Below are 20,888 nucleotides of genomic sequence, written 5' to 3'. Positions count from 1 at the left end.
GGGCTGTGCGAAACCACACGTCCTCTGTGCTCCGGCATCGATCTTGCTTCTAAGGTCCGGACACTCATCATGAGTGGACGAAAGGGTTGGCGATGAATCTCCTTGAGCCTTGGCAGCGGAGGCGGTGATATTATCTCCTTTTCCGCCCGAGTGTCCGCGCCGCGAGGGGCCTTTTGCGCTCATCGCTAAGCACAGATGACGACTTGAGGAGTTAGCGTAGCGCAATTCTATATCCAGTTTGCTGCATTAATCATCGGATGTGATGCTTGTAGAGGCGTCTTGTGGGAGAGAGGTGAAGCGAGTGAAGTCGTGCGCAGGTCCCAAATTCGGGGGTAGACCCACAACACCTACTGCTTCGGGACCAGGGTAAGGCCTCCTCAGGCCAATCAAATCGTCCAGTCCAACTAAACATCAGGTACCGGCTGGTGAGCAGTTGTAGACGTGGATGCAGCAGGTCAACTCAACCACAGCGAGAGGCGGCGGACGCGACATTTATCCCGTCGGCCCAGATATGCCAAGTCAGCGTTCGTGCACCAGGCCACTAGGCGGTTGTTCCAGTACCAAGGGGGACAATGAAGGGTCTTGAGATCCGGGTAGCTGACTAGCAATTTGTAGAACAATGGCAGCCAGGGCTTGGGGGTCGTTGCTGCTGCTCCAGTTGCCGCTCAGGCACGCGGGTGATTCTGGCTTGGTGAAGCACCCTTGCCACAATGCCCAAGGTCCCATGGCTTACCCTGTGAGGTCTTCGTCTAATTTATTCGTCGCAGAAGCGAAGCCGATCCACCTGAGTATGAGTCCAAGATCACTTGCAGGCACCTCTAACGGCTTCACCATCTCCACCTTCTGGGAGTTAGATCTTGTTAGTCGTGATGTTCAGTACCCAGGAGAAATATGTTCCGCAACTTGAGGCGACCGCAGCACCGACGCGCCACTCGAAGACGACAAGGGCTACCAGGGGTAACGCAGCGGCGGCCCCTATTCCATGTGAGCCAACTATGTCGAGCTCCTCTGCTGTAGAGCTTTCAGAATACGTGGGGTAGTGTCCTCATCGAGGAGCTCGAGGTAGCGTTCTAGATTACTGAGTCAGCCATAACCATATCTGGACGGGGCACGCTTCACTGACTGCCACTCAACCACCTTTCTCCTACCACGGCCAAGAACTTCCTCAGTATTCTCAACTTTCTCAGTCCTTCGTTCGTGTCTTTGTCTAGCCACAACCTTTGCGTTGCCAGTGCGGCCGCTTTGTAAGCTAGGAAGACCACGAAGGGTGGGAGGCAGTTGTAGTCAATGGTTGGTATGTCCAGCGTGAACAATTCAACTGAGTCAGTGAGACTGGACAGAATTGTGAAGAGGGATGTGGTTGCCTCAGAGCTGGAGTGCGCACTGCCGTCGGGGGCAGGAGGCTGTTTGGTACCATGCTCGAAGGTCAGCAGCAGTCCGATTTGACAAAGGTTGAGTCCGCCAGCGTAAAGTTGGTTCTCGTCTCCGATCTCTTCACATAGTAGGGCTTGAAGGTTTACTGATGTCTGAATGGCCGAGATTAATTCGTCGACGTCGATAGTGTCCTCCTCCGTGGTGTTGTTCAATATTGCATGGATCTGGTCGAGGGCGTCTGAAGCTTCAAAGAGGCGGCCGAAGCGGCATAAGGGGCTCACTCTGTTTCGGCCTTGATGTGGCGAGCACATGATGGGCTGTAGAGCAGGGTCGGGACGCTGGTGTCGGGAGCGAGTCAAAGAGGGTTGCGATCCGGACTCGACACTGATGTATCTAGTATGAAAAAAGCCTGGTCAGCACGAACTGACTGTGGAGAGGTTATCAAGGATGACTCAGGTGGACATAGTTTTATCCAAGAGGAATCTAGGAAGAACTGCTTACCTATCCAGAACCAGGATTCCGCACCAACACAATGCTTGTTCCAGGGGCGTCGGCTCGTCGCCTAGCGAATGAGACGGGGCAGAGAGACTGTCCGAAGTGAAGTCCAGTGCTTCAGCAGCTCTGACCGTAGCTCCAATGGAGATATATGCGGCCGGGTAGAAGCCATGTGCAACCTCGAAAAGCGTTATCAAGACTCTTGCTTGAACAATCAACAGTGAGTGAATGCCGAGTGCTTCAACCGAGGCTATATGGCACTTGAGTTGAACATATCGCGATTTGAAGCTGGACGGATCGCTGTCACTCTCCGCAGGAGGCGGAGCAGTCGTGAGAAGCACAATGGACAGGGAAAGCAACAGGATGTCCAACGAAGCTTCCTCCCAGGTCACTGGCAGACGGCTTTGTAGCTCCGGTACTGAAAGGAAGGCAAACCACGGCTCAACCGCCCGTTGATAGGCTGGGACGATATCTGCCGGCGTGAAGTCAAAGGCTTCGACAATTGCATCCTTGAGGTGACTTATTGATAACGCGCCTGAGAGGGAAATCTGCGACCTTGGAGACGAGGCCGCCGGAGATGCGAAGTGCCCTCCATACTCGCACGTGTGCCGAAGTCGTGTGCAAAGTCCGCATGTCGGCAGTGCCCTATCGCAGCGCCTCTTCTGGGCGCTACATCTCGCACAGGCTTTGCGAGCTGTCAATTCGCGACGTTCGATTCGCATCGTGATGATTTACTTGGGACGGAAAGTTGGCGCCAGGCTGCGGAAAACGCGGATGCAGGAGCAAGCGGAGTCGGGATCTGGCAACTTTGGTGCGGCGTCACCTTCATCCACTGAAAACGGTCCCGAGCGTGATGGGGCAGAAGCGCCGATGCCGTTCAGGCCATCGCAGAAGTGGCCTTTAGCTTGTGGGCTGTGGGAAAGTGTCTTGAGTCACGAGTATTGCAATTACGGGAACGAGCTGAGTTCAACTGGCGCTTATCAAGCGCCCTGTCGCGGAGTCGCGAAGCGGGGGCTGCCGCCGCAAAATCCGACGAGGCCACAAGGTCATGCGGGAAAATGCCCGGCGGACAGATGCGGGCTATTCCACAGCAGGACATCGGGAGTGCTTTCGAAGCCTACTGCCATTCTGTCCGACCTGCTTAGAAAGCGACTCGTGGAGGCTCGTCTAGTAAGCCAATGGTGCTCACACGAGATGCGCGGTAGCAGGGCAGAGGAGTATAAAAACGAGGCCTTGTCCCTGGAGGCAAGAACACTGTCAAGCCAATCCTGACAACTCGTTCTTAGGGATCATCGACGGAACCCGCGATCCAGTTGTCTACCATGTCTGAAATCAAGTCAGTTGCGATTGCAGGTGTAAGCGATCTCAAATAAATGAATTGAGCTTGACGACTGACAATCTCATCAGGCATCGGGCGCGGTGGGGACGCACGTTCTCCAGGCACTGCTCAATGCAGGCTTTCAAGTCACGGTCCTCACGCGATCTAAGAAGGCAGGCGCATACGACGCAAGCGTCAAGGTTGTTGAAGTTGACTTCACCTCTCTGGAATCATTGACCGCGGCTCTGCAAAACATCGACGCGGCAGTGTCCACGGTAGCTGGTGAAGCGATACCTGTCCAGGGTGTTCTGATTGACGCCGCCGCCGCCGCCGGTGTGAAACGATTCATCCCTTCTGAGTACGGCTCCTGCACAACTCATCCCGAGCTTCAGACCTACCCGTGGTACGAAGATGCCTTCAACATCAGGCAGAAGCTTCAAGAGAAGGCGAGGGCCGGCAAACTCACCTGGACAGTCGTTGCGTGTGGTGCGTTCCGAGAATTCCTGTTCGATCGAGGAATGCTGCTAGACTTTGCGAAGCATGAGGCGCGGCTGTACGACGATGGCGACAACAGAGTCAGTTCGACTTCATTGGCCAACCTGAGCAAAGCCATTGTCGGAGTCTTCAATAATCTCGAAGAGACGAAGAATAAGATCGTCCGAGTCTCAGAGGTGATTGTCACGCAGAACCAGGTATTGGGGATCGCGGCGGAGTTGCGACCTGACATTACCTGGAAGTTAAGTAAAGTCCAGACGAGCGCTCTTCTGAAAGAGGGTCTGGACAGCGCCCGAGCGGGCGACTACAGCTTCCCTACCATTCTTAAAGTGCTTGGAGGCACAGCTCTGGCTGGTGATACCTACGGGGCTGCCTTTGACGAGACAGATAACTCCCTGCTTGGTGTCAAGGAGATGACGCAGGAAGACTTGAAGAAGCTCGTCGCCAGCAAGCTTGCATGAGGTTGACGATAGACTCACTATAAGATAACAAAGGACAAAGAGCGGTATCATCGTTCGGATTCAGAATCTTTCTCGGGCTGAACCCGACTATCTGCCGCCTAAAAAGGTCCACCCCACGAACCCTACTTAGGCCGGGTTTCTGCCCCTGTTGCGCCCCCCCGGAAGAAGCTTCTAGCGGGTATAATCTAGAGTTATATATTTTTCAATGCCTTGAACTTGCCCCTGATACCATCCACGAATTGCACACAGAAATGCGATTCTCGAATGCCGTCTCAGAAACGGCAGCGTGGCCTAATGGTAAGGCGTTGCTTTCCGGTGGCAAAGATTGTGGGTTCGAGTCCCATCGCTGTCGGGATCTTCCACGTCCTGGTTTTTCTTTTTGCTATACGCACGTTTGTACCATGTTCTTTTTGGATGGAAGTGGAACTGGTGAGCTCCAAGTGAGTGATTACAGCAGAGCGTGCGGACAAAGAGCGCAGCGAATGTGTGCGACTTGGCAGCGGTGGAGCTGACTGTCTTGTTATGAAAATACAACAGTCACTACACTAGTGGTTTCTTGCGACCCTAGGCTACCTAGTAGTCCCTTTCAACGATCGGTCTTATTATCCTGGAAGCGCTTGTTGTGAGTTTGCCCAGCGTATCTTGGACCGTGTGCCTCATGGTAATACTGGCTGTCGCGCCACGACCACTGTTTTCATACTGTGCCTGCTCTAGAGCGCCACAGGCCTCAGGTCGTTCACATCGGCGGTGACAGTAGTGCGATAGGTATGTGTCTTGCCTCCGTCGGCCTCGATATCCGCCCGATCATACCGCTCAAAGGCCCGCCCTTTGCCACGATCGCCCAACGCCTCTGGACCCTGCGTTCCCGCGCCATAATCTCCTGCTGCATGCACCATAGCATCTCGCTCTCCCAGTCGGTCGCTATGCAGACTCCACTGCTCGTCAAGTTCTACCTCGCCATACGCTTCCTGTGCGGTCTGCCCAAGTCTACTCGCGCCCACGCCCCTCCTCTCCCTCCAGCCTCCCATCCTCGATGCTCTCGGTCGCGGAGTTGATGCCCAACTGGCCCTTCTCTCTGATTGTTGCTCCGCGTGTGCCGCCTCCGCACTCTCCCACGCAGCCCGACGGTGGTATTCACGCACCTCTTTCATCCGCGCGAGCTGCGCGGCGTCTTCGGGCTGGTAGAGGGACGTGGGGTTGGAGTCTTGCGGTGAGGGTCGCAGGCACATGTGTAGCATGGCGGCGAGAGCGACGCAGAACTATTTGGTGACTGTGTTTAGTGGAAAGACCTTTTATCTGGTGAGGCACTGAGGCAAAGTGCAGAGAGCTGTTGAGGGAACTAAAAAGGGGCCAGCCAACATGAAGACTTACGAAGATACCGCCGATGATGGCGAGACCGACTATGGCGCTGGGCGATAGAGCTGGTGGCGCAGGAGTAGAGCCGGGCGACTGCTGTTCTCGGCGAAACAATGTGAGGATCGGAGCCTCGTGTGGGCGTAGAGGAAGAGCAGACATGCTTTTTATGGTTCTTGACTCGTTTACGCCGGAGTCGTGTCGTTGATTGTTCACTTTGACGGATGATAATGTTGGAAGGCCGTGTACCAAAACTTCGTATGCGTGGTCGTTAGGCGGTTGGATTAGACCTCAATCGCAGAATATGCGGACCGGGGACGAGTCCCTCGAGGAGACCAGAGAGAGACAACTTGAGCCTGCTAATGGAAATTGCACTTCCAAATCTTGTGTCAAATGCTATCGCGGTGCGGGTGTTTGCGGCGGCTTGAGGCGGCAAGCTGCAGGGTGCCGGTCGCGATCAGGTTTTCGCGAGGAGTTTCGCGGAGCGCGTTTTTCGATGGCGAGGTTTGATGATAACAGCCTTTTATCATGATAGTTGAAGAGCTGATGGTACCTCGAAGCTAATAACGGTGGCCAGGTGAAATCCGCTGAACTTACCGCGGCGCCACTGGTTAAAGAAGTTGTTGTGCCATCACCCGAGTGACCGCCACTCAGGCCGTTGGAGGTTCGACTGGTGAAGAGCAATTGGAACCTCGCTATCCTGTCACTATCTTCTCACCGTGCTCTTAGATCAGAGTTGTTGCTCAGCAGCCCAAAATGGTGACGAGGCTTGACCCCCTTCTCGATCTGGTAGCCAATGGAGTGATATAGACTGAAGAGTCTTTCCCGAAAGCAAGTCTTCAAGATCAGTTGCAAATTTTCTACTACTTCAACTGGCAATACTGAGATTCATCTTACAGCCTATGGGACACATCCGCATAGTCAACGTCCCTCGCAGGATAATGCCCTAGCTGCAAACCCCATTCGATATAAGAACCTGGTCCACCCCAATGTTCAGTCGCGAAAGCGTGCATCAAATCAGTTCCATTCAGCAGAGCACCGCTCGTCCACAGCTTTCCGTCGTGCACCCAACGCTTCTCCACCCAGTTGACCTCTGGATTGGTCTTACGGAGCTCATCGACAACGAGACGTGGCGCTGTTGCGGTATGACCACGCAGAATGCCTGCCTGCAGCGCAGACATGGCACCTCCACAGACTGTGATGAACGCCGAGCACTCGTCGTAGGCTTTGCGTATGAATGCGCCTTCGGCCTCGTTGATCACGTAGCCCATGACGTTGGCGCCCATGAGGACAACGTCGAGAGGCGGGCATGTCTCGAACGAGTCCTGCTCTGTTGTCAGCATTGAAAAATCATGAGAAGGGCATCAGAGCATACGGTAGGCTTGAGGGTGATGCCGGCCGTCAGTGTCGCGTCTTTGCCCGTCTCGTTCACCCAGTGGAACTCAACATCAAGAGCTTCCTTCTTCCACTGGTCCGAGACCAGTTCGGAAGGAAAGTTGTTGGTGAAGTCCTTCGAGAGGCCTGCGAAGATGTCCAGCGTAGCAACATCGAGGATCTCTGTGACCCTATGTGCTGTGTCAGCGGCTTCCAAGTACACACCTAGGAACAGAGTAGACTCACGAGTTGACCAGGATCACCCCGACCCGCATGCGGCGGTGCGGGTTCTTGAGGTCAAGCTTATCGGCAATCATGTTTAATATTGGAAAGTTATGCCCTGGTTGTCGGCCAAGTTGCTAGACTATGAAGATTTCCAGATGGGTGCGTCCCCGGTGGATAGATATAGTCGTTCGTATACCAAGATCCAAGCATATTCAGCGCAGAAATAAACATGCTCAATATTCCAGGAGCCTGGCGCATAGACTTTAGCTAGTAGGCACGGAAAGGACCTCTACTGCTGTACCCCTCGGTTGGCTGTTGTCTGCGAGAAGGAATACTTCCCAAAGCAGAGTCTACCCTCGACCACCAAAATTACCCTGAGTAGCTAAGTGACAATAGGAGGCCGGGAACAGTAAGGTGTGGTTGGCTGTAAGGCTCGGGTGGCTTACGGGGTCGGCGTGGCGTTGAACCGACGTGGAGACTTACCCCACAAAACCAACAATGCTGTTGCCTGTAGATGTTATGGATAAGGCGATCATGTAGTAGGCGCGAATCGCCCAGAACGTGCTCAAGGCCGAGACCGAGCCGTTGGAAGCAAACAAACAGTTCTAAGTCAAACGAATTGCAAAACAGAGACGCATCTGCGGCAGAAGAGTCCGGGTTAGCTTATCTTTGCATCATTCAGCGGCGATTTGGACAGGAAAGTTCATGTATCGGTCACACAGAACTTGGGATCGTTGAGTCGACGATGTTTCCTTCCTTCCTTCACACACCTCGAACACTTACATCAACAGATCCGATCCATGAACTCGTTTTCTCATTCCTCGCCCCAAGAAACTGAAACTATCGTTACAGAGTTCGCATGTCAAATTGCGTTGTCTCATTCCTCCGCCCTAAGCAACGGAACCTATCGTTGCAAGATTCGCATGTCAAGTCGCAGAGCTGAGGATAAATCAGGTGCACCACCATCCCAAAGAATGTACATCGGACTTTTGTGCTACAGGCATTGCTTTTCTGGACCCCTGTGCTTAGACCGCAGTCCCAGGAAAGAAATCCTTCTTGCCTCGAGATGAGTGAGGATGAGCCTCTTCGACTGTTCGAGTGAATTCAGTAGTCCGGACGATATCGGATTTTCCGGGCTTGATGATATACTCCTCACTCGAATGGCTGTGCTGAGACTCGTTGGACCCCTGGGTGGTCCTTTCTCCACCGTTGTAGAACGCCGGATCCCTCTGTCCTGTTTTCTGCAGACGATTGGGGTGATCGAGACTTTCGGTATGGCTCATGGCGCCGCTTTTCTTGAAGTCGCCCATGTGAACAGCATTTCCACTGTCGAGGCGACCGAAACCGCTGCCCGAGTTGCCTTTGTAGTGTGCCTTGAGACTGCCTGAGTTGGCATATCCTTGTCTTCCTTTGTAAGAACTCTCGCCAATCAAGCGTGGCAAGAAGCGTTTGGCAAGTGGTTTGAATGAGGGTATAGATGCTGCCAAGACACCAATGTTGATCTCGATGACAGACCAGTAGAACGGGGGCGCGATGACATAGGTTGGGTCATCGGAGGTCAGCATGACCGGAATGAAGGAAATTCTGATGATTGACGAAACGCAGGTACTGCAAACAAGTGTTAGCAAGGGTCAACAACCCCTTTTTGAGTCAGGCAGGTGTTTTGGGGGTCACGGTAGGACTTTTCCTGGCCCCCACAGACAAAAGAAGTTTGACTTACAAAAGACCAAGACATAGCATGACTCCGACCGCAATCTTTTGCTTCTTCGGAATTTGCAGATTTTTCACAAGTCTCATTGGCAAAAGGTATGCCAATAGATCAGTGGCAATGTTTGTCGCTGCATTGGCCAGGTAGAAAGCGTTGATGTTGACACACCGCTTTTGCGTAATGGTCTGATCCCAAGCGGCATTCAACGGCCAGCACTGGAAGATGCAGACCAGTACGTTAGCACTCGCCGATGCGGCACATATGGCCAGAACGATCAGCGACATGCGTTTGAGTTGTCGATCACCCAAGCGAGCATACAGAGCCAGTACTGAGCATTTGATGAATCCCAGGCTGGAATTGTAGAACACTGACGAGATCCACACGTCCTGCACCCGTCAGTAAAACCTCCGCGGGAGACGATCTGCAGACCAACTCTGTATAAGCGTCCAAACTCTTCTTGGCCTCGAGCGAGCGCGACCTCAATGTGTTCACCCAGGCCATGGCTGACGGCTAATCTTGTCAATTTTATTTCGGATCGGCAGTATCAGACATACTTGTTATATTCAAAACCATGAAGCTCCATGTGCATAGCTGAAGCCATGTCAGTGAATGCCTTTTTCGATGCAGACTCAACTTACTGCGGCTATAACAATCAAGTCTAGAACTGGTAAGCCTTGTTCTTGTTCAAACACAACTCGCGACTTACAATCATCCGGACCAAGATGTTTCGTCACGAATATGCGTGCTGAGAGACGCAGTGCAATGACAACAAATGTCAAGCAACCAAAGAAGATGGCGATAATGAGTGTTGTGGGACCCTGCGAGTCCGTTCGGAGGGGCGCGTTCTCAGCCTCCATTGCGTCGAGGACAAAAGGTTGTGTCACGATCTAAGGGCAGCAGGATGCTCAGATGGTAGCAAACATTCTTATAACACATTTTGTAGTGATGCCGGGACATGTTGTGATACTGTCTCTCAGGAACACAGGTTCCGGATGTTAGTGCGACAACGGCACATCGAATCCCTGCAATCAGGAGTCGTTGTATGCAAGCTACGAGGTCATAGCAGCAGCCAGGGGCCCCCGCCAGGGGCAGAAGAACCACCGCTGTGATCGACAGGAACCAGTCCAGTCTCATATCCGGGTCCACAAGTACCATGTCTCTCCTCATGCTCGTTAGTTGATTCATGGGAGGTGATTTCTCGGGTCTACCATTAACGACCGCAGCTACATGGTTACGAGTGACGGTCATAGCTACTAGAGGTGCGAGGCTGAGATACAATCGCGGCCGAGCAGGCTGCGCAACTTTGCAATCTTCGATGAGCTGGTAGGTTTGGTAGCTCATACGGACTGCTGGGCCGTTGACAAAGCCGTTCAGCAACCGGAGGGTGACTTGGCACTATGGAGTCAAAACAGCTACTGTATATTTGGGCAAGGCGTTCCCACTGTCGATCCCGACAAAGTACATTGTGATAGTATCATTGCGGCGCTGCACCTTATTAGCGGAGATTTTTCCGGCAACAGTATAGGTAGATCATCGGGTACCCGCTGACCCTGGAGATGCTGTGATTTTTGCGGCACTGGCGGCACTGTGGTCTTCCAGATGCTCTCAGGCATGTTATCTACTGTGATATATGTAGCTAGATAATGGCACACTCAGAGAAATCGGTTCAGGCACATCCAAGGCGCCGGCCTAGCATACTGAACGATAAGGTTGAAAGCTGCCATTGCCGGCAACTCGTCCGCGAGACCACTTGATTCGGAAGGCCTGATGCCCAGCAATGTATAAGGCTATCACAGAAAGCAGTAAAGCCCAGTTTCAGGGTCGATGGATTCTAGACCACTTTCAGTGACGCGACACTAGCAGCGGCCGCTACGCGTCGATCTGTGGATCATGTTCGACATGCCCCTGTGGCGATCTTGTTGGACCAACTGCCGACTGCACGCACCATGGTACGGAGTAGCCGCCGTCGCTAGGGGAAGCGCGACTGTGGAGAAGTCGAAATTGGCGCGGATATCATTCGGGCAGAAGGATTGAAATACGCTGCCCTAATGCACATTCCCCCTAGGGACAAACCCATCCTTGAAGGTGAAAATGCGCGCTTTGCATTTGTTCAGCAGGGATGGCTAGACGGCGCGAAATGTCTTTTTTCGACAAAGATCTTCAGCACAATTTTCCTGCGTGTTTAAGCGACACCGAACGTTGCGACGTTGGAGCAATTGGGTACGTGATTGAAAATATGTGAAATGGAAAACGTCGCTTGCAGCAACGGCACGGGGCCCACTGAGAGTAGGCTTGGTCACTGAAAGTTCAACGTTGTCCACCAGGGATACGCAGGTGTAGGCACCATATTCCAACACAGCACACTACTGCTCTGGTCAACGGTCGACTCCGACTATGCCGCGGCCGAGCGCCTTTTCAAAGTCATGAAAATATCGGTCCAGTATGCCACCCCGCCCTTTACCACGAATTTGCCCATGCTGTCGGGGCTTGAAATCTCTGGTTCGAACGTACGGAAGAACTTCAGCATTAAATTAGCATCAACTTCAGCAAGTGGACATTCACCATACCTGTAAAGGGGCTTTGTAGAGTTCCATCAACGCGATATCCCTTCCCAGGCAGACTCTGGGACCGTAGCCAAACACCATGTTGTACTTGTCGAAGTCCTTGGCCCGATCATCATTCTCAAGCCACCGCTCGGGGCGGAACTGGCCAGCATCGGGGCCATACAAATTTGTGTCTCGAGCCAGCACCCACGGGTTGCATGAGACTTCTGTACCTTCGGGTGCGAACTTGTCAAACAGCTCCATACCTGGTTTTCCAACCTTTCGGGGAAAGATGTTGGGAGCCGCTGGCCAGAGTCGCATTGTCTCTTTCACACAGGCAACATAGTAAGGGCAGTGGCGAATGACTTCCTCGTACTGGGGCATCGAGGACAAATGTCCGTCACGACTTGCAGCATCGATCTCTTCCATCATCTTGGCATAGATGCTAGGGTTCGACATGACCATGCAGATCAGACCCTGGAAGGAAGTGCCTGTAGTATCGGCGCCCGCCAGCATCACCAGGAGCACTTCTGCTTTGATGCGATCCATCTCGATAGCTTTGCCGTCCTCATCACGTGCATCGAGAAATCTGCTCCGAGTCAGTGGCAAGATGATCACAGCCAGGTGACAACATACGTTTGCAACAGGTCAATTCGCCCGTCAGTAGTTCCCGCGGCCATATTATCGACTCTCTCGCTGATGAGACGATCGCGAAAGCGCATCAACGTACCAATACCAGTTGCATCTTCTGGCTTCGCGACCAGAAACTTCTCGCCAACCCATGTAGTCTTGATCCAAGTCGTGAAAGGGTGCAGCCTTGCCATTAAACCGAAAGCCGGGAGGCCATCGTGGAAACCTTGGATCAAACCTTCCACATCAGCACCTTTTTCAACAAAACCAAAAGGCGCACCGAATCCAATCTCAGAGATGATATCGTAGGCCATATAACTATGGTTGTCAGTGTGGCTCGGCCGACGTCTAGATCACGTACACTGCCCAGGGTGCGAAGTCAAATCTTTGCTTAGAATCAACGAAGTTTACGGCCATCTTTCTAAGCCAGTCATTGATCCTCGCATCAATCAACGGCTCCATTTTCTTGATATTCGTGAAACTGTACTGTTCATCCGTTAGAGCGACGACAGAAAGAGTGGCAAGGACATTACCGGTCCAGCAATTTGCTTGCGGGAAGCTGCATGATGGCGATGGTCCTGCATGTTGAAGACACTTTCAGTCTTTCCGAAACTGCCGGTGATGTAGTGCTTTGTCTTGTCTGCATGGCGGCTGTAGATAGTTGGGAGCTTTGTCGCGTCGCTGACCACGAGTAACGTGGGTGTTATGCGTACCACAGGACCTTCATTCAATCAGCAGACGCACTTACGATCTCTGCGTTGTTCATACCATATTGACGATGGAGATCTAGCATGTGCACATGTTCAGTCTCCTTCAGATTCCAGAAGGTAATGTACAGCCGAGTTGCGGATGCCCAAAAAGGGCCAGGGAACTTCGATAGCGGGTGGAAAAAGCGGTAATGGATGATCTGGTAGACAAATTTGAGGACATAATAGCCGAGTATGATTGAGAATATGCGTCCAAGGAGCGTGGCTGATGTGCCCAATACTGAGCCAGCTTCACTCGCCATGTTGTCTAGAACGTTGTAACGATCAGAGAAGTCAGTCCCTCAACCGACCATGTGTTTATCACGGGTTTGACTGGTTGCTACAGCACAGCAGATAAGTTGCCACTATCACATGTAGATTTTTTCAGGAACCAAGTTTCGACAGGAGCTGGCGAGAGCCGATGCGATTGCCGCGCAAGTGAAATGAGGAGGTACCTCTAAGCGAGGTTGCGCCTCGTCTTGGATTCTCTCTTCCTGGGAGCATTAGTACATATCAGGGTGCATATCATCTAGATTGTGCTACCGAGGACATGGATGTGGCCGCGACGTGTCAGTGTCTCACGAGTAGCTACCGACTCTGGCTGCATGAGTTTCGACGCGCCACTCCTCAAGCTCGCTCACAGGCAGCCAATGAGCTAGGTGAGGATCGACATCGTCTCGTAGCATTCGTGATGATACAACGGTGCGCTAAGCAAGGTGGAGATGATGTTAACCGTCTAGAGTCATGAAGCCGTTTTGGGGGCCAGGTCCCTTGCACGAGCATCGGCTCATGCATCTAGGCTCACCGGGAGCGCTAGGCTACTATCCTAGCGGGCGATCCTTGGACCCACCCTGCAAGCTACTGTGCACAGAACAAGTCAACGCTCGTTGCCTTGTTGATCTCCGTTGCTCCACGAGTTTCGTATGAGGCTTCGCTTGAGACTAGGCGTCGCCGCCAGATGAAGATTCATTTTCGGCATTTAGAACGTCAAGCTTCCTACCGTCAATCCTCGCGAGCCCCTCGGTCTTGAGATGCGTTTAAGTTGTACTAGAGATGCATTTGGCCAGGGTTTGGAAACTAAACCCGACGGAATGTCCTCGAGCTTGGTGCAGGGTTAGCGATGGCCCTACACTACTCAGTACCAAGAGGAGCTCATGGTAATCCCGGGCTTGTGGCGCTCGATCTCTGCACTATCACGAACTATCTAGACCTCCCCTGGACTTTCCACGGCGCCGTTGATGGACATATGTAAGACTTTTCAGTAGTGCATTTGCGGGTGTCAGGCTTAGCTCGCGTACGCAGCGACCCTTGAACACATCACAGCACTCCATCACCCCTATGATCAGCTCCCAAGACCTCCAACCTCTCAACTTGACTTTTGCAGCACCGACTTCAGCATCCTTTGTACCACAAGTTCGTCTCAAGTCCCTCCCAGCTCATCTACGCTTCACCATGCAGCTCCAAGGAACAAAGCTGTATACACGTGCCTTAGTGGCTGGTAGCCTGGGTTTCATCACTTTTGGCTGGGATGCTGGTGTACTGGGTGGCATTCTGCTCACCCCAGAGTTCCAAGAAGCAGTCGGGGTCAGTCCGCTACCCAGACCCATCTGCTGCAATGGCTAATGGCATGTCCAGAATCCCACCGATACATACCAGATTTCTATGATCACGTCGACATTCCTCCTTGCGTCATGGCTCGGTTGCATGATTATTTCTTCGTTTGGCATGCGAATGGGTCGAAGAACGTGGGTGTTGATTGGTAACATGATTGAGATTGCTGGCACCATTATTTGTGCTTCGTCCTTCAGCTATGGACAGATGAGTGAGTGTGCTAGGCTTCAATTTACATCGCAAGCTAATTCGATGGGACAGTTGCTGGACGAGTCTTCATAGTAAGCACAAATGTGGTCTTTACTAGACACCACCGCTGACAATTCCCACAGGGCATTGGTAACGGATTCTTGACCTCAATGATCCCAGTCTACGTTGCGGAAATGGCTACACAAAAAGAGCTTCGAGGCAGAGGCGTGAACGGCATGATCGCTGCAGCCACAGTTGGCGTGGCACTCGCCTACTGGGTGTAAGGCAGACAACATCTACCCCATACCGCAGACTGACTCTGTTCTAGTGACTTCGGTATGGTGTTTGTTCGTGGGAGTTCCGTGGTCTGGAGGTTCCCTGTAGCGTTCCAAGCATTCTTCGCCATACTCACGGTTGCGGCCTTCTGGGGCATCCCTGACACACCTCGATACTATTACGCGACGGGACAGAACGATCAAGGTGATGCAATCCTGCAGCAAGTATATGGCGCCACGTTGGAAAAGGAACACGTCCAGCATGCGAGAGACGAGATCATCGCGTCTCTGGAGCTCGAACGCGCCGACTCCGCCAAACTAAAAGTGACCGACTTCTTCTGGGATACCTCGAGCTTACAAGCTGCGCGAAGAATTCGCACAGGCGTGCTCCTTGTGGGTATAGCATATCTGATGGGCATCAACGTCATCTTCTACTACACAACAACGATATTCCAGGTTTACATCGGTCTCCAACCGCTGACTGCCTCTGGTCTAGCCGGTGCTGCCAACACCGTCTTGGCCATTTCAAACCTGTTGGGCGTCTATTACTTGGAAAAGTTCGGACGACGCACCTGGCTGATAGCAGGCGCTATCGCTCAGACGGTCTTTTTGGCTGCTTTCACAGGGTTGCTCTCTACGCCAGGTCCCGAGACCGGTGCGGCTGCAGCTGCTATGTTGTTTGCCTGGATCACCGTTTTTGGGCCAACCTGGGGACCGGTCACTGTATGTACACCGAGACGACGCATTACATCACTAACCCATAATAGTATGTGTACGCTTCCGAGATCATGCCTCTTCGGTATCGACACATCGGCTTCGCCTTGAGCGTATCCTCGCAGTGGATCATGGCTTTTATTACCGTGTTTGCTGGACCCATCGCTATCGCCGACCCGAATGTGGGCTGGAAGGCTTGGATTTGGTTCTTGGTCTTCAATCTCATCGGTGCCCCTTTCGGTATGTCGGCTTTGTCAACTGTCGATCCGATGCTAACATGGCCCAGTTTACTTCTGCTGCCCCGAAACGCGTGGCCACAGTTTGGAGGAGATCGACCTGATTTTCATGGCGGACTCTCTGAAGGATACACAGGCTGCCCAGACCTTGCGCAAGGAGGATGTCCAGGAGTCATCAACCTCAAAGGAGCCTTCCGTGTCCACAGAAGCTGCAGATCCTGCACCTTGAGCCCTTCGAGTCCAAAGGTTGGTATGAGTCTGCGACTTCACTCAATTCGGGTTCAAGACAGCATTTTGAGCATCTCTCCCCTCAAAAAGCTAGGCCTCTGGTCAGGCATGAGACCGGTCCGACTTGACTAGCGTGGTCGTCAGTCGGCATCGCGACTTTCAGGCAGATTGAGTGGTATAATATCTAATAAGCAGAAAATTCAAACAAGTACCCCCAGCTCTTGGAAGCAATGACGTTAGCTTGGCTTCGGGTGCGAGGGCAATACCTCGCTAGCTGGTAGAAGAGACTGTGGGCAGTGTATCTGAATTTTGGCGTAACTTGATGAGACGTGTACGATCAATGCGAGACATCGTTTTCACTGCCCACTAGCTTCGGTCTACATGGGATCAAACATAGCTTAGACCTCCATCAACACCAATAACCTGTCCGGTAACGAAAGCACTTCCTGCACTGGCCAGAAACGCAATGATCTCAGCGACCTCCTTTGCAGTGCCGTTTCGCTTCAGATGCTGGATAGCACGGAACTTCTGGATGAGATCATGTTCCTCGGGCGGCGCGAGATCAGTGCCGATCGGGCCGGGCGCCACAACATTGACCGTAATGCCTCGTTCGCCCAATTCCTCCGCCCAGCCCAGGGTCATTGCGTTCAAGGCTGCTTTGCTCCCAGCATAGATTCCCGCGAACTTGGACCCAAGTCTTGCGACGACCGTGCCTATGTTGATGATGCGGCCGCCTGGAGATGCCAGATGGGGCAGAGCCGCCTCGAGCAACAAGAGCGGGCCTCGCACGTTGGCGTGGAACGAGTCGTCAAACTCCTTGAGCGTGAAAGATGTCACGGACGGAGAGAACGCAGCGTATCCGGCGTTGTTGACAATGATGTCGATGTTTCGGCCGGGGAAGGCCTCTTCAAATGCCTTGACGATGGTTCTCCCAAACTCCGGGCTTGTTGCATCAGCCTGCACGGCTATAGCCGTGACGCCCAGAGTGCGGATCTTGGCAACGCTTGCCTCGGCGGCAGCTTGATTGGTGTTGTAGTGCAGCACGACCTGCAGAATATTAGTCTGCGGATCTCGACCAGGAGAAAAAGACTTACGTCGGCGCCTTTCTCCGCCAGGAGCCATGCTGTAGCAAAACCGATGCCGCTCTCCTTGGCGGCTCCGGTGATGATTGCTAACTTGCCGTGAAAATCAGCCATTTGAAGTCTTTGTGTGGATGATGTTCTGTTGATTTGTTCTTAGTGTTATTGTTTTGTGAGTTGGTGCTTGAACAGTCCTCATAGTGCGAAGCCATGATCTGTTATATAGGAACGACATCTCTACATTTCGTGGCCGATTTCTAACAGCGGCACTTCCGTCGGAGCGTGAACCCTGACCGGCAAGCTCGTCATCCACAGGTATCAAGTATCAAACTCAGTTGTGCTTGATAATTACCTCCAGCGAAATTTGGTGAAGTCTGTGGTAGTTCTTCCATAGTATGCTCAATTAGTAAGGACCCCAACGAACTAATGACTAAAGGCCTCGGCTGCTCGGCGGCCACACCGATTGGTCGATGGGCACATCGGGCCTGAGAGTGGCTCCACTCGTCGACCTATACGCATCGTGTCTATCTCAGAAATGCTTACTTTTACCACGTCGTTCCTTCTCATACTCTGTGCTTCACTAGTCATGCTACTCTTGGCTCGGCTGTCCGACTGATGGCGCGGTGTATGTGGACGCTTCGGCGAGAGCTTCATTGAAACTATATTTGAGGTAGGACGCCATAGTTGGTTGTGACGGTGTAACCAGAAGAGATACGCTGGCGGATCGGTTTGTGCTCCCTTCGGTCGCCGTATCGAACCACTTCGCAGCCAGTACTAGCGTTTGAAACCCTCCTGGCCGCCTTTTCGACAAGTGGTTCAGCATAGATCTTCTGTACATTTTTGAGTGCGTATATATATGCTGCACTTCTAGATTCATGAACAATGCACGATGCATGGGTACCCGTCAGTAGGTCAGGCGACAATACCCTTCTCGCGCAGACCTTTCACCTGCTCCACCTGGTAGCCCAGCACCTCTTGCAGCACACCTTCAGTATGCTGCCCCAGCGTTGGTGGCGCGCTCCTGACACCCACCATCCCCGGCCTCCCGTACTTGACAGGGGGACTGACAACCTTCATTTTGCCACACGACTCATGCTCAATCTCCGTCACCATACCCCTCGCCGCGGTGTGCTCGTGCTCTAACGTATCCTTCACATCGTTGATAGCCGCGTACGGCATGCCACTGCCCTCCAGGACCGCCAACCACTCCTTGGTCGTCTTCTTCTTCGTCTCTGCCTCGATCAGGTTCTCCAGCGTCTCCCGATTCTTGACTCTGAGATTGTTCGTCACGAACCGCTCATCGGTTTTCCACTCCGGCTTCCCGATCCTGTCGCACAGTACGCCATACAGCCGATCGTTGCCCCCGCCCAGCATGACATCCCCATCCGACGTCTTGAAACCCTTGTATGGCACGATACTAGGATGCGCCGTGCCCCACCGCCCACCATCCCGCTCCCCACTTACCAACACACTGCTGGCGATGTTGGCCAGCGTCGCCGTCTGGCAATCACTGAGCGCGACATCTAGATGCTGGCCTTGGGCCTCGGGGTCCTGGCCCCGCTGCAGCAGGCTGGCGAGAATAGCGTTGGCCGTATAGAGCCCCGTGGTGAGGTCCGTGACTGCCACACCGACCTTGACGGGTGGGCCGTCACGCGCCCCAGTGATGTGCATCAGCCCGAACTCCGCCTCGACCATGACGTCGTAGCCGGCGCGCTGCGAGTAGGGGCCGTGCTGGCCGTAGCCCGTTATGGAGGCGTATATGAGTCTGGTTGGGTAAGAACAAGGGTGTCAGTGGGTTGCAGGAACTGGGCAAAAGTTTGACGTAAAACCAAAGGCATGGTTTAGGCGAGGTCCGACGCTGGCCGTTGTGACCCGATGGGGCGCTTAGGAGGGATCAAGCGGGCAGAGACTAGCAACGTACTTGGGGTTGATTGCGCGCATGGACTCATAATCGAGCTTGTACTTCTTCAAGGCGCCTGTAATAATACATGTCAGCAAGCTTTTAAGTCTCGAGAGCAAGTACTGCCTCAACGCGGCCGCCACTGGCGTACCTGGAATGTAGTTCTCAACCAACACGTCTGATGTGCGGACCAGCTCGTGGAGGATCTTGACGCCTTCCTCGTGCTGGAACGAAAGGCCGATTGACTTCTTGTTCCGGTTGACCTACCTCGCCAAGATGATTAGTTCTTGCTTAGCGTATGCTGCGAGAGACACGGGTGCAAGGTGACATGACTTACGGCGAGGAAATAGGCACTCTCTCCTGGTCCTTCCTTGGTACCTAGATACCAGAGGATCAGCAGCTGTCCCAGCATTCTCCGCGAACCTAGCATCGGTGCTGCTCACCTGGCTGATACGTGGCGTAAGGCGGGCCCCACGCGCGCGTATCATCCCCACGCGTCGGGTGCTCGACCTTGATGATCTCTGCACTGAGCTCGCCGTCAGCGACTTTGCTCGCCGAAACCAAACGACAAAAGTCTGCTGGTGAGATATGGTCCCTTACCCCAAGTCCCCAAGCATCTGCGTACAATACGGCTTTCGAAAAGCGTCAGCATACACGGCCAGCCTCTGATCACGACGCTGCAACACATACCCCCGCCAACACCCTCGTCATGTCCAGCACACGGATCCCCGCCAGTGGTCCACCCCCCTGCTGCGGCGCCGAGGCAAAGCACCGCCGCTGCGGCCGCGGAATCGCATGGCGCGCCCGTATCGAGCACACCTCCCGTATCAGCGCTCTGCTGGGTGCCATGGCTCACACTGGAACAGTGGAGCAAGAAGGAGTAGTCAAGAGAACAGAAGACGAGATGATAATAATGTTGTCTGCAAATGAATGTTGAGAGCTCTCTTGCTCCGAGAGCCTCGTGCACCTAAGCAAAACCCCAAACCTCCGACGCCGGGGGGCCAAGGACCGAGGCATGTCGCGGAGTGGTTGGAGCACACGAGAAAGGTCGCTGTCATGGGCAGCCAAACGTGCCTACTGGGCCTCGGGGCGCGGGACCGATCTCCGGCGCCCCCCCTTTCCCGCTCCATCGCTCGTTGTTGGTCAAACACCTTTGGCTGCCTGGTAGGTGGGCATGCACGCCACGTACTTCATGAGGAAAGAAAGAAACAAATAAACGGTCAAGACACCGCCACGTATGGAAAAGGTCATGAAAACCTTGACTTTTGATTCATCGCCTCACTGTCGATTCAAGAGGCCTTGCTCTAACCATCGTCGCCTTCTCGAAAAGCACCAACAAAGCCGCCCCCCCCGGTCCAAACTAAACGTACACGCATACTTTTTTGTCTCTCGTCTGATCGGCACACACACACACACACAGAGATAAACTCATTTGACATTCTCACTTTCTGTCTCGCTTCACTTCTCTCCCCTTTCATACACACAGTAGAAATACACACATTCCCAACCAGAATCCTGGCGTTGGGCAGCAGCAGATTCGCCGGGTTCAAAGCCCGCAAGGTATCTTCAAACAAAAAGTAGCCTCCCAGATGATGTTGTGCACCGCGCGCATTTTTCGCCAAAAGCAACCATGATTTGGCCAAAAGCAAATTCATCCTTCCCCCCAAATTACTCAAAACTCCGGCAAAAACACTTTGCAAACCCGTGAATGCAGATGCATATCCAAGAAAACGATATGGCGCCCAGACGTGCCCACCCTTTCTGCATTCGCCGCCATTATTTTCCTTAACGCCTTCATTCTATCCGTGGTTCTCTGAGCCGCGCTGGCTGATATATGTTGTTGTTTGGGGTATGTACAGGTCGCCCTGTGTGGAAAAAAGTCTTTATCGCTTTTGTACAAGGTAGTGTCGCTTCATGTCGTCAAAAACAGTTCG

General features: G+C 53.1%; 9 protein-coding genes and 1 non-coding gene across 10 annotated transcripts; 3 read left to right on the top strand and 7 right to left on the bottom strand.

The window, feature by feature from the left end:
- Positions 1 to 1,115: 1,115 nt before the first annotated feature.
- On the bottom strand, positions 1,116 to 1,685 carry HMPREF1541_02991 (uncharacterized protein; the record flags this gene model as incomplete). Its single annotated transcript, XM_008717343.1, has 1 exon — positions 1,116 to 1,685. One exon carries the CDS (start codon positions 1,683 to 1,685, stop codon positions 1,116 to 1,118), a length of 570 nt encoding a protein of 189 aa, XP_008715565.1.
- Positions 1,686 to 3,191: 1,506 nt separating this feature from the next.
- HMPREF1541_02990 (uncharacterized protein) lies at positions 3,192 to 4,143 on the top strand (the record flags this gene model as incomplete). Its single annotated transcript, XM_008717342.1, has 2 exons — positions 3,192 to 3,224; positions 3,277 to 4,143. 2 exons carry the CDS (start codon positions 3,192 to 3,194, stop codon positions 4,141 to 4,143), a joined length of 900 nt encoding a protein of 299 aa, XP_008715564.1.
- A 280-nt stretch (positions 4,144 to 4,423) lies between these two features.
- Positions 4,424 to 4,495, top strand: HMPREF1541_02989. The gene has a single exon. It is a non-coding gene; the product is annotated as a tRNA-Arg (tRNA).
- Positions 4,496 to 4,853: 358 nt separating this feature from the next.
- HMPREF1541_02988 (uncharacterized protein) lies at positions 4,854 to 5,658 on the bottom strand (the record flags this gene model as incomplete). The annotated part of the gene is made up of 2 exons (XM_008717341.1): positions 4,854 to 5,402; positions 5,515 to 5,658. The coding sequence occupies 2 exons, from the start codon at positions 5,656 to 5,658 to the stop codon at positions 4,854 to 4,856; spliced, it is 693 nt and encodes a 230-aa protein (XP_008715563.1).
- Positions 5,659 to 6,389: 731 nt separating this feature from the next.
- On the bottom strand, positions 6,390 to 7,187 carry HMPREF1541_02987 (uncharacterized protein; the record flags this gene model as incomplete). The annotated part of the gene is made up of 3 exons (XM_008717340.1): positions 6,390 to 6,821; positions 6,872 to 7,061; positions 7,117 to 7,187. The coding sequence occupies 3 exons, from the start codon at positions 7,185 to 7,187 to the stop codon at positions 6,390 to 6,392; spliced, it is 693 nt and encodes a 230-aa protein (XP_008715562.1).
- A 933-nt stretch (positions 7,188 to 8,120) lies between these two features.
- Positions 8,121 to 9,304, bottom strand: HMPREF1541_02986 (uncharacterized protein; the record flags this gene model as incomplete). The annotated part of the gene is made up of 3 exons (XM_008717339.1): positions 8,121 to 8,703; positions 8,816 to 9,189; positions 9,233 to 9,304. The coding sequence occupies 3 exons, from the start codon at positions 9,302 to 9,304 to the stop codon at positions 8,121 to 8,123; spliced, it is 1,029 nt and encodes a 342-aa protein (XP_008715561.1).
- Positions 9,305 to 11,195: 1,891 nt separating this feature from the next.
- On the bottom strand, positions 11,196 to 12,985 carry HMPREF1541_02985 (uncharacterized protein; the record flags this gene model as incomplete). The annotated part of the gene is made up of 6 exons (XM_008717338.1): positions 11,196 to 11,321; positions 11,371 to 11,935; positions 11,983 to 12,294; positions 12,338 to 12,462; positions 12,510 to 12,697; positions 12,745 to 12,985. The coding sequence occupies 6 exons, from the start codon at positions 12,983 to 12,985 to the stop codon at positions 11,196 to 11,198; spliced, it is 1,557 nt and encodes a 518-aa protein (XP_008715560.1).
- Positions 12,986 to 14,174: 1,189 nt separating this feature from the next.
- HMPREF1541_02984 (uncharacterized protein) lies at positions 14,175 to 15,976 on the top strand (the record flags this gene model as incomplete). Its single annotated transcript, XM_008717337.1, has 7 exons — positions 14,175 to 14,306; positions 14,358 to 14,544; positions 14,595 to 14,614; positions 14,666 to 14,802; positions 14,851 to 15,520; positions 15,565 to 15,751; positions 15,798 to 15,976. 7 exons carry the CDS (start codon positions 14,175 to 14,177, stop codon positions 15,974 to 15,976), a joined length of 1,512 nt encoding a protein of 503 aa, XP_008715559.1.
- A 386-nt stretch (positions 15,977 to 16,362) lies between these two features.
- Positions 16,363 to 17,171, bottom strand: HMPREF1541_02983 (uncharacterized protein; the record flags this gene model as incomplete). Its single annotated transcript, XM_008717336.1, has 2 exons — positions 16,363 to 17,022; positions 17,070 to 17,171. The coding sequence occupies 2 exons, from the start codon at positions 17,169 to 17,171 to the stop codon at positions 16,363 to 16,365; spliced, it is 762 nt and encodes a 253-aa protein (XP_008715558.1).
- A 795-nt stretch (positions 17,172 to 17,966) lies between these two features.
- Positions 17,967 to 19,803, bottom strand: HMPREF1541_02982 (uncharacterized protein; the record flags this gene model as incomplete). Its single annotated transcript, XM_008717335.1, has 7 exons — positions 17,967 to 18,819; positions 18,976 to 19,030; positions 19,106 to 19,217; positions 19,292 to 19,332; positions 19,398 to 19,480; positions 19,555 to 19,586; positions 19,645 to 19,803. The coding sequence occupies 7 exons, from the start codon at positions 19,801 to 19,803 to the stop codon at positions 17,967 to 17,969; spliced, it is 1,335 nt and encodes a 444-aa protein (XP_008715557.1).
- Positions 19,804 to 20,888: the final 1,085 nt, after the last annotated feature.

This window comes from Cyphellophora europaea (genome assembly GCF_000365145.1).
Source record: "Cyphellophora europaea CBS 101466 unplaced genomic scaffold supercont1.3, whole genome shotgun sequence".
Taxonomy (NCBI): Eukaryota; Fungi; Ascomycota; class Eurotiomycetes; order Chaetothyriales; family Cyphellophoraceae; genus Cyphellophora; species Cyphellophora europaea.
The sequence above is the reverse complement of the archived record's forward strand: the minus strand, read 5'-3'. Positions and strand labels throughout refer to the sequence as shown.